Source organism: Aplysia californica, unplaced genomic scaffold (assembly GCF_000002075.1).
Source record: "Aplysia californica isolate F4 #8 unplaced genomic scaffold, AplCal3.0 scaffold00618, whole genome shotgun sequence".
Classification (NCBI taxonomy): Eukaryota; Metazoa; Mollusca; class Gastropoda; order Aplysiida; family Aplysiidae; genus Aplysia; species Aplysia californica.
The window spans coordinates 166,007-177,043 of record NW_004797888.1 but is presented as its reverse complement, the minus strand read 5'-3'; the positions used below and the strand labels follow the sequence as shown (position 1 = coordinate 177,043).

General features: G+C 41.5%; 1 protein-coding gene across 2 annotated transcripts in view; it reads right to left on the bottom strand.

The window, feature by feature from the left end:
• LOC101848842 (intraflagellar transport protein 172 homolog) overlaps nt 1-11,037 on the bottom strand; it is a 51,994-nt gene that overhangs the window by 34,898 nt on the left and 6,059 nt on the right. For both annotated transcript variants that reach the window (XM_013087663.2, XM_005107641.2), the window contains exons 6-17: nt 9,915-10,002; nt 9,443-9,657; nt 8,481-8,604; nt 7,860-7,955; nt 6,988-7,200; nt 6,188-6,291; nt 5,565-5,650; nt 5,224-5,288; nt 4,678-4,725; nt 4,002-4,067; nt 2,709-2,810; nt 691-827 (exon numbers count right to left, since the gene is read on the bottom strand). In XM_013087663.2, coding sequence (XP_012943117.1) covers nt 691-827; nt 2,709-2,810; nt 4,002-4,067; nt 4,678-4,725; nt 5,224-5,288; nt 5,565-5,650; nt 6,188-6,291; nt 6,988-7,200; nt 7,860-7,955; nt 8,481-8,604; nt 9,443-9,657; nt 9,915-10,002 — 1,344 coding nt within the window. The remainder of the gene's footprint in view (nt 1-690; nt 828-2,708; nt 2,811-4,001; nt 4,068-4,677; nt 4,726-5,223; nt 5,289-5,564; nt 5,651-6,187; nt 6,292-6,987; nt 7,201-7,859; nt 7,956-8,480; nt 8,605-9,442; nt 9,658-9,914; nt 10,003-11,037) is intronic.

Below are 11,037 nucleotides of genomic sequence, written 5' to 3'. Positions count from 1 at the left end.
GGGGGGAAGAAGTAGAGAAGAACTCAGTGCATGGGATACATACAAACACACCATGCACAAACACAGATCCACATATAGCATCATAGGGTAAACATGGGCTACAGAGCAGCAATCTGTCTCATCTACAAAAAGTTTTTCCTAAACATCAATCAGTGCGAGATTTTGTTGCTTCTACTAGGCTCAGGTACTCAGCAAATGCTGACATTCCTGTTCAGTTTCGACTATTGTTTGCTCTCACATATCAGATATCTCAAAATAATGGAAACTTCTAATCTGTTAGATCAAAACTTCCTTAACAGTAGCCTTTCATACCTTAAAAATAATATTAAATGTTTTACAGTCCTAGCAATACAATTTACATTATCTATGAGGTGAATTGCTTCAACCATGCCAGATAAGGCCAGCTAGGACTGAGTAAGACATGACATGGATGCAGCAAGATAGATATTATACTCCATAAAAATGAATTTCTTAGAGTAAACTTAGAGCCTAACAATCATACCATAGCACACATCACTTCAAACAGACACAATCAAGGGCGTAGATTTTAACAATCTCACTAAGTACCTGGCCTGAAATAATCTCTACCATCTACAGAGGTGCCAAACTCAATGGGTCTCCTGTTCATGGCTGGTAGCAAAACAACACACTTAATACATAGACAACACACGCATTACACAGTTGCCTGACCTGAAGTAGTCTCCATCATCTATAGCTGTGCCAAACTCAATGAGTCCCTCATCCAGTGTGTAGGCCACCGTGTTAACGCCTTCGTTGACCAGTACGTCTGTCTTGCCATCTTTACGCTCCAGGTCCAAGATATCACCCTGAAGAGAAACCGAAAATTAAGGTCATATAATGTGTCAAAACATAAAATAATAATAATAGATAGCATTTGTATAGCGCATATCCCCGCTCAGCAGCAGGCACTATGCGCTTTACACTATATTATTACCCCAGCAGACCATAGAACACTCCGAAACATTCTCAGCTTCCCGGGAAGCATACAGTGCAAGCAGCCAATTAAGCGCTCAAACACTAACAAACTGACAAGATCTTTCGCTGTCTATAGCCGGGTACCCATTCCCACCTGGGTGAAGTGAGGAAAATTCGTGTAAAGTGCCTTTCCCAAGGACACAACGTCGGGCCCTTGACGGGATTCGAACCCACGACCTTACGGTTGCGAGTCCGAGAGCCTAACCACTAGGCCACCGACGCCACATGACACGTTCACCATATGTTGAGACACATGATACACACAATCAGTCAAGGTGCAGATCGTGGCCTAATCTCTCTACAGAGGTCAAAGACTGATCAGATTTTGCACTTTCTTCAAAAATCATTTGCACACGATCATTGTCACCAGAGCAAAAATAATTGTTACAGAACCAGCCTTTCAAAATATACCAACTCAGCTGGGGCCATTAATACTTCGGGGGGCTCTCGTGGCCTAGAGGTTAAGGTGTTGGCCTCTCATTCAAAGGTCCCGGGTTCGATTCCGGGTAGCGTCCGAAAAATTTTCTTCTCTAAAATTGTCTCCTTTCACCTCCTTTCCTGCTCTCTAGCAATGTTCTGTTGTCTGCTTTCATTTCCACTTTCTGCCCCCACCCCCTCACCTCCTTTGCCCCCTCCTCTGGGCTCCCGACTCTTTCTGCAGCCTTTCTACTGCTACTCCTTGGCTCCTCCTTACTGTTGTCTTTCTGCCACACCCCTGACCTTCTGGTAGGAAAGATCTACACCTAGCCTTTTCAAACAAGGGCGAAAAATCTTGGAGGGCGCGTGTGCAAGTTGCGCACGTTAAAGATCCCTTGTTGGTCTAAAATCGATAAGAGTAGGCTTCGGCCACCACCCGGGCAAAAACTCAAAATTTCGTACCAACTGAAAATATTAGGTGTGTCCCGCACACTCATATGACCTTATGCAGTTGCGAGCGCTGTAAAACACTTTACAAAAACAAAAAATTAATACTTCCTTCCAAAGCTACATTTGAGGCATCATGGTAGACTCAGGAGCTTGTCAAAATAATGAAATCGAAGAAACTATTTTTATTCCAAATGATAAACAAACTTTAAAATTATACCAATAACTCATGGGGCAAAAAATTGACGAGTGTTTGATTCCACCGCGTCATGACACATATTTCTACTCTCAGTAGTCTCATAATGGCTGTCACTGTAGGCTTCAGTCTCATCACAATATCTGGCTGTGAGTGTACTTTGTGAACACATGTGACCATCTGGCAATGGTAAATAAAGGCTAAAGGCTCTTCACTGGCTGGAGGGAGAAACACACGTTTACTATCTGGTAGACTATATTTAGCGAAAGTGTAGACCTATTGCACACAGGAGATGTGTGAAGCCTCACAATGTATGTCTCAAATCATGTCCTATAACTGAGAAAATGGGCAAAAATGAATCGTTTTGTTTGTTTGAGTAAAGAGAAGCACATTGACATAATAATAGTCATTTAGTGCTAGGAAAAGTAAGACAGACTGACAGAAAATAACTGAGAGAAAGTTTTGCAGTAGGACGTACCAGTGGCGCCGTCCAACCACCCGCAAAAATTAATTGACTTCTAAACAATTCTTAAGTCAATAAAGACCACAAATACTTGAGTTTACACACAAATATAGAACACACACAAATACCTACACACACACACTCAGACACATGACCTGCATAGAGACACACAGGTTGCCGAGCACTGACCTTGATGGACACCATAGTGACCCTCTCTGGTGCCTCGATGTTGTACCACACGCACAAGTTGCCGCGGTTCTGAGCCACAACCACATCGCTGCCTGGGACCCACTGGGGACAAAAGGCAAACAGACATAGGGACAATCAGCCACTCTTTGCAAAAACATTTTATATCACTCAGACTCATTTGAAAAAGATGGACATCTGGTGTTTGCGTTTCGATACATGAATGACAGGAGACTTACGGTTATCAGGACTTTTAGAAATAACAAAATGCTTTGAATATCAGCAAATACTTTTTGTACAGGCCAGACATTAGTAAGTTATTTATTAAAACAGCACTATCTCAGGTTTGCACTGCAGATAAAGTATTTTGTCAGATCACAGCTGAAATCACAGATCACAAAGATTAATCACTTAATTTTATTCTGTATACTGTGGAAAGCACTGTAAACTTCACACAGACATGCACACTTATACACAAACATACAAAAACAGATCCTATCAGAATAAGTAATTTTACATTATAGGCACTGTTCTCAGGTCCTGCGTTTGAAAAAAAAACTTACAGTAGGGGAGACAGACCCATATCGAACCTATCATTCTCTCTCAAACACAAGTTCAAAACCATGTTGTTGTTGTTGTTGTTATCGATCCAGCAACAGCTGGGCTCTTGCCCTTTTGCCAAAAGCCATGTAGTGATAAGTGCAGGTTTGCTGCAGTTGCTGTAATGTTACATAGAGTGTGTCGTCAATGTTAGGTCTCGGAGGGAGAAGGGCAGCTCTGGCGTCATTTAGGGGTGTGCAGTGGAACAGGTGATGATCCACAGTCTCATAAGCATTGTCACACAAGGGACACATTAGGGGAAGTTCTGGATTTATTCTGTTCAAGTGGAAGTTGAGCTGTATATGTCCTGTTCGTAGGTGGAAGATCGCGGTCTGTTTCTTTCTCTGCAGGTGGTTGATATTATCATTCCGTTTTGTTGTGGTCATATGTTTGAAATCTGCTCTGCCTGTCTTTCCCAAGGCCCATCAGTTCATCCAGTCTTGTTTGTTGTTGTTTTTAATGATTTGTTTAGCAATGTTGTATGAAGTTGGAATGTTGGGCTGTTCCTGTCTAGACCCCATTTGGCAAGTGTGTATGCTCTGTCATTTCCAGGAATGTTTGAGCATCCAGGGACCCACTGCATTACCAGGTTGATGCCACAGATTATGTTCAAAACCATAACACTGAGCACCCACACATGTAATAGCTAGTTGCAGTTGAACCTACTATAGTCTGACTGTAGTGTGTTTAACTTACCTGTACATAGGAGCAGTAGTTGAGTATGCTGCTCTTTTGTTGACTCTCTATGTCATACAGGTGCAGCTGGGGAGGGACAGTGCATACAAACACAATATAGGTGGGTCAGAAACAGACATACACACATAATACTGATGGCATATCCAAGTACATCCACAATAACTCTGTGATGTCATCAATTTTCTGCATTTTCAGCTACCAAAAAAAAAAAAGTGTAAATGAAAGTATGTACTACATGTTTTATACATTTAAAAAAAAGCTGCATCTTACTTTTCAAATACCTTAATCATTTTGTGTTGAAACCAAAAACTGTTTTCCTACACCTACACTCTAGAGTTTTTTGTTTTATAAACTCAGCTAAAGTATGGTTGAGAGACAACATTCAATAATGTCTGCATTTCAAAAGTGTTCCAGCTGTCAAAGAAGCCTGCCCAACAGCCACACTTTTTCTCATAACGTTCTCACCCGTAATAGATCAACTATAACTCCCAACCACACTCTTAATCTTCATCCCTAACCACGAAACTAACCTTAATCTCAGTCAACAACCATTACTTAAAATCTAAACCTATCTCTTATCCTGGCAATGACAATCTCTCCCACCCCAACCATAGTCCTCAGGAATGTAACATGGTTTTAATTGCATAACACAGCACCGAGGTGTGCACCGACTGACCTTGAGTTTGTTGTCTCTGAACAGCAGCTTGTGTCCTGTCTCATTGAGCTGGGGACAGAACCAGATAAAGGGAAATGTTTTTAGCCTCCATTGACAATTTAAATCATATAGGAAGTAGGCTGCTTTTACTTTTTCTGTCAAGGCAAACCCAGGCTGAGTGGGATACAACATTTCACTAGAAAGACTCCAGAATTGAACTCATATGTTTTGCATGTAATAGCAAAGAATTTAACTACTGCACTTCACAAGGTAGAGGACAGAAAAATACAACATCGCTCTTCCAGTTTTTCTACAAGAAATCACAGACAATGGGCATTACATATAATCATCCACAAACTCTAGAGTTATCTAAAGAAAGTAAAATTTAGATATATATCTATTTCTACCATCTATCCTATTACTGTACACAGGAAAAAGTACATAAAATCAAGTTCATATATACCCAAATCCACTAAAAAACACAGGCATACACTCATTCACAAAATAACAGACAGACACACACACAAACAAACACATAGACAGACAGACAGGCCTTGCATGACTCACCTCCAGCCAGTCTATCCTGTTGTCATGACTGACTTGAGCAATGTTCTGACCTGAGAGTAAATCGACTGAGGAGACACAGAAAAAACCCACTTCATGTGAATAACTGCACTAATTATTGATTCAAACATCACAATGAAAGATGCAAAGGGATTTTTCCACCTTCTGTTATTCCAGACAACACATTCCATTATCAGTACAGCTTTAGAACAAATAAAAATACACAACCTAACAATTCAAAAGATTAAAGGGTTAACAAGTCCAAATGCTAAAAATGTCAAACAAAGAAAAAAGACGAAAGTCTCAAATCGTCCGCCCTTTTTGCACTAAAAGAGGCAACTCACTCATGGCCACAGTCTTCAGGTCGATGAGGTAAGCCATCTTCTTGTTGTCCTGAACTCCTTTCTGTTTACGTTCATTCAGACGCACACTGGAGAAAACACAGCAGACAGACAATATAATAGTTTTTGTTTAAGGCAGACTTTGATTGGCCTTTATGGCAAATTGTAAAGTGAAACAATATTGTTAAAACATTTTTATTGTTATTTATAAGAGTTGTTTTAAATTGCAAATATATTTACACTGAATTTTAGTATTTTAGCATTTTAAAGTCTAATTGTCGACCAACCGTGCAGTGAACTGTGGTGAATGCTACCAACTTGTGTTTCGTGCGCTCATATGACCTTACGCAGTTGCGAGCGCCGTAAAACCCTGTACTACTACAACTACAGACTTTGATTACAGAGCTTGACTAGTGGATTAGGTGTATAGAGTACATAAACAAAAAAAACCCAGTTACATAAACACTGTTTATAAAGTATATTAGGAAAAAAGGATCAGAGGCCAACCAGCAAAGAAAAAAAAACGCCATCAGATATTCCAAACAGTATGTGCCACATAAAATAACTGACGCATTCGTGGTGCTGGCAGGATCAAAGCAGAAACCGAAAACTCCAGCAGTGCTCACCTGATGAGATGTGGGTTCATGAACTCTGTCCTCACGCAGCCCAGCACCTCATTAGCGCCGTACTCGATGAGCGCCAACTCCCCAGCATTGAAGATCATGCACACCTAGGGGATAGGGGAGAGAGGGGAGGGGGAAAAACAATGCTTCATTTAGCATGGGAAAAGGGAACAGAGAATTTTTTCAAATAAACAATTTTCAGTAGAGAAACAATGTTCCTTATAGTGTGTAAATTCATTGAATAAGCTGCTGTAAAACAGGAAAAAAGAAATGTAGTAAAAGCTTTGAGGTGACTATCGGCTGATGTAGAAGAGCAGCAAGATCCACATCATCAAAATAATACTGTAGAACAAAGTGGTTTCTATACTTGCTTACTCTCACCCTATACCGTTAGGTACATAAGGCAGAGAGCACTCGAAGCCACGTTTGTCTGTCCCTGGCCACGTCCTCCAATTTCGGCAAATCCAGGCCGTTGGGTGATTGCCTCATCTCTCATTGTGCCTCTATAGCTTCCAGTTGGTCCTCCTCATTTTCTTCTTCCAAATGGTTTCCGACACCATGTCTGATAGGGCAATCTTGTCTTTGGCTTTCTTTGAACACGTCCTAGATATCTCCATCTTCTTCGTTCAATGCTTGTGTTGATATCTTCTATTCCAGCTCTTTCCAACACTTCATTATTAGTAATAAATTAATTCCATTTTTATTAGTAAAATGATTTCTATACACTAGAACATATCTATATACAGAAAACAGAATAGCTTATACACTGTGAATATTTATGATGATAAGACAGTATGACTCACATTCTCGTTGTCAAAGTAGTACTTCTCAGTACCGGAGCCCTGCCACGGGACCTCACTCAGCCTGGAGGAGAGCATGTCCCCGAGGAGCAGGGTGTCCGAGGTGTGAGCCACGAGGTAGCGGTCCCGGCCCATGATGCGAACCTCGTCGATCTCGTAGCCGTAGTGGGACTTGAGCATCACCTTGGTGTTGTTAGACAGGTTCTTCACAATGGCCTGACAGAAGGGAGGGAACATCACAAGAGTCAACACAGACATCAGAGCCGCTCAGATAAAGAAGGGAAAGTGCAATGCTGAGTCCCCCCCCCAATGATAAGAGAAAACAAGATGGGAGGGAGCAAGGTCAAGATAATCCGGTCAACGACAAGAAAGGGCAAAGCTGAGGTAAGCTTGTCAAAGACAGGAGAGATTAAGGCCAAGGCTTACCAATGTAAAATGAAAAAAGAACATAGTCAGGTTGAACTACTAGACACAGAAAAGAGGAATCGAGTGACTGAAAATATGAAAACACATAGCCAGATAAAAAAGCAACAATAATTTAGTAAAAAGAAGTATATCAATAAAATAATGGTCATTTTGAGCTGGGAAAGAATAAAAAAGATAGAGAGAAACCAAAAAGGCAAAGAAAAGAAGTAGGACCAACAAAGGATGCTCTCCAAGCACCTACATGAAATAATTCTTAAAAAGACCAAATCAACCCTTGTTTAAAAAGAGACTCGTCAACATGGAAGAAAGAAAGAAAAAAGCCTGAGAAATCCTTTAGCTTTTACTTTTTTTTCTTTTTTTGTGGTGGAACACAAAACCAATGTGCCAGGATCTGGACAATAAAGATGTATCTTATCTTATCTTATCTTATCTTGAGTATGAGCCCAGACCTGACTGACTCCCACGTGGGTGATCTCAAACTTGTTCTTGTACAGCGTCCTCTTGAGGCAACAGTCAAACATCTCCAGACCTCCGCACAGCGTACCCTGGGGGAGATAGAAGAAAAGTTGATATCTACATAGGTCACACACATACACACACACACAAAATTCATTGGTCAAAATGTCACGACCTCCTCATAGAGTACCCTGCAGTTGACAGACAGACAGACAGACGGACGGACAGACAGACATACAGACAGACAGACAGACAGACGGATGGACGGACGGACGGACAGACAGACGGACGGACGGACGGACGGACAGACAGACAAACAGAGTGTGGCTCAACAACAAGTTGACAAGTACCAGCTGAGGCTGACAATACACACCAAAACAAGATCAGTGAAAGTCAAACTAAAGTTTAGCATTTAAAAAAGCTAAGAAAACATAATCAGCTATGTGAAATGGAGTTGGGATACTATGCAAATCTGATGAACACAAATAGAAGAAAAATTTCTTTTCAGACCAAAACAGTTCCCCAGATCCTTGCACCCACAAGAGTTGTTAACTTCAATGTTAGAGATAAACACAGTCTAAGTGTCACATTCCGACGTCTCCTCTTGTACATACCGCAATAACCCGGGAGCCATCTTTTTTCCACGCCAATGCAGTGACCGTGTACAGGTTGTGGATCTCCTTCAGTTTAGGCTCCTCCCACATCTGACGTCGGGGGCTCCAGTTCAAAACCCGCAACCTGCAAACCGAAGAAAAATCAAAATGAATGGGAAGAGGAAGGTCGAACTACTAGGGCTGTAACTGTAGAGATTAATTAGTCTGTTTTGCTCCTTTTTTGGGCAACACATCAGATGCTCATTATACACTTCACGCCTGCTGCTGAGTCAGAGTGCATCTTGCAGACAAGACAAAGGACAGGAAGTCACAGTAAAAAATGGAATAGAAAGAGAGAATGTAGTGAAAGTGAAAAATGGAACAGTATAAAGGGATATAGAAGACTGAGAGGGCCTCAAACAGAATCTGATTCACACACACACTTCTAAGGTAGCTGCAAGTATCCAAGATTCTTTTATTTCTCTTGCCTCCTTTGTAGAATCCTTAATGCAAAACTCAGATTCAAAATCTATTTCTTCCCTTTACCCATCGAGTTCTTGCCCAATTAGGGACCTAAAGAAAGAGTGAAGACACATTCAGACTGCAGACAGAAGAAGACACTTGACTCAACACAAAGGAATGTCACACCGCAGACAGCATCAGACATTTGACCTAACCGTAAGCACAAAAGGCAATGACACATTCAGACAGTGCGCTCCCTTAGAATTATAAGGTTCTATCTGCTCAGTACCTAGTGTTGAGATATTGGATGAAAAAAATTGTGACTTTCATGGCGAGCTTTATCGAATGCAATTCTTGGAGTATCTCGATAATGACTCCGAATAATCTAATGATTTTGATAAAGCAGATAGAACATATTATGGTTTCTGACCTGATGACCTTAGTAATTCAAAGCGGCCAAAAATGTCAGATAGAACTTTGTAATTCTAAGGTAGCGAGTAGGCACTGTATTTCGTTCTCACTTGTCAAAACTGCCGAGCACCACATTCTGTCCACTGGGAGAGCAGACGGCCACTGTGATCTCATGCTCGTCATCCTCCCGACTGTAATCAAAGTGCTGGAAGCTCCTCCCGTCTCGGCCGTACGCGATGATGCGTTTATCACAACCTGCTGCTACAATGGCGTTCTGAGAGAATGCCAGTGCGTAGGGGGGTGATGGGTGGGTGGAAATCTTTCCCTGGACAGGAGAGAACAGGGGACAAAAAGAAATTAAGGTACTTGCAGATGTAAGCACGAGAACAAATATGTTCATGTTCATGCATATAAAACCAAATATACTCGAAGAGCGTCGGTTTACTGTAACATTATAAAGCATACAAAATCTAACTTTAAAAAATTGTATTGGGTAAAGCTTTTCTTAAACAAATTCTCAGATCATTATAAACGATGGCAAAAACTTTCTCCTGGGTTGGGGGTTGAGGTGGTCTTCCATACCTGTGTGTCGCCCGAGCCCTCGTCGTCGAAGAAATAGCGGATGATTGAGCCATCTGCGTGACCTGACAGGATACCTTTGCCTGAAGGGCTGGAGAAAGGCATGGGGGGAGGGGGGAGTGAAATATGTCAGTTTCTATCTTATTTGATTGAAAACATGGAGTGAAAGAGGAAGCAACATTGATCTTCGTACATAGGCTATCTTTTATCACTCAACTCCGAGTTCAAGAGTGAGTATGTGTGTGTACTGTATACATGAGTGTGGGTGTGTGTGTGTGTATGTGTGTGTGTGTGTGTGTGTGTGAGAGAGAGCAAACATGTGTGTATAGCTGGCAAGTTTTCAAAATTAAAACCCCCCCAGATTTTCACCGCGCAGTCGGCGGAAAAGAACACTTCTTACTTCAAAAAGATACTAAAAGACAACTTCTACTCAAAATATCAGCACACCACAGACACAAGCATATTGTGCAGCCAGATTAATAAGATGGCAGGGGCATCCAATGGCAAAGATGTCTGGCTGGGACTCCCTAAGCTTTGTTATAACTCCATTGTTTTGGCCTATCATCACTGGAGCGTTGTCTCAACTCAGAGAGATGCAGTGCTTAAAGGGAACACCTAAGGTTTCTAATTCTGTCAATACAAGTTCTCCTAAGTTAACACCACTTGACGGACCATTGAGGACGTTGCCACACCTTGCAGAAAGCATGTTTGTTTGATAATATCAATGCAGTGATGAAGTTGAATTCCTCTGAATACTTGGCACAGAAGGTTTGTTTGCGACGTTTTGCCTTAGAACTGGTTGGTTTTAAAAACGCAACCATCACTTGAAAGCACAACGCGTCCATGATCAAAGAAATATAGTTTTAGCTCCTGCGTTCATTCATCACAAAGGCCACCCGCAACACACACACGATGACCCGTGACCCGATGAGAATGAATGAGAAACAAAGAAGGCCCGTAGGTTACTTCCCGCATTAATAGTGCATGCTCAATAACATTAATAACAAAGAAATATACAGAAGGGGCACTAACCTACTCGTGAAGGAGGTCGACTTCTAGTCTAATTGAGGGGACACTACTCTACTCGTCTCGTTGACTCCCGTACTTATTTACGTTCGCCTATCCG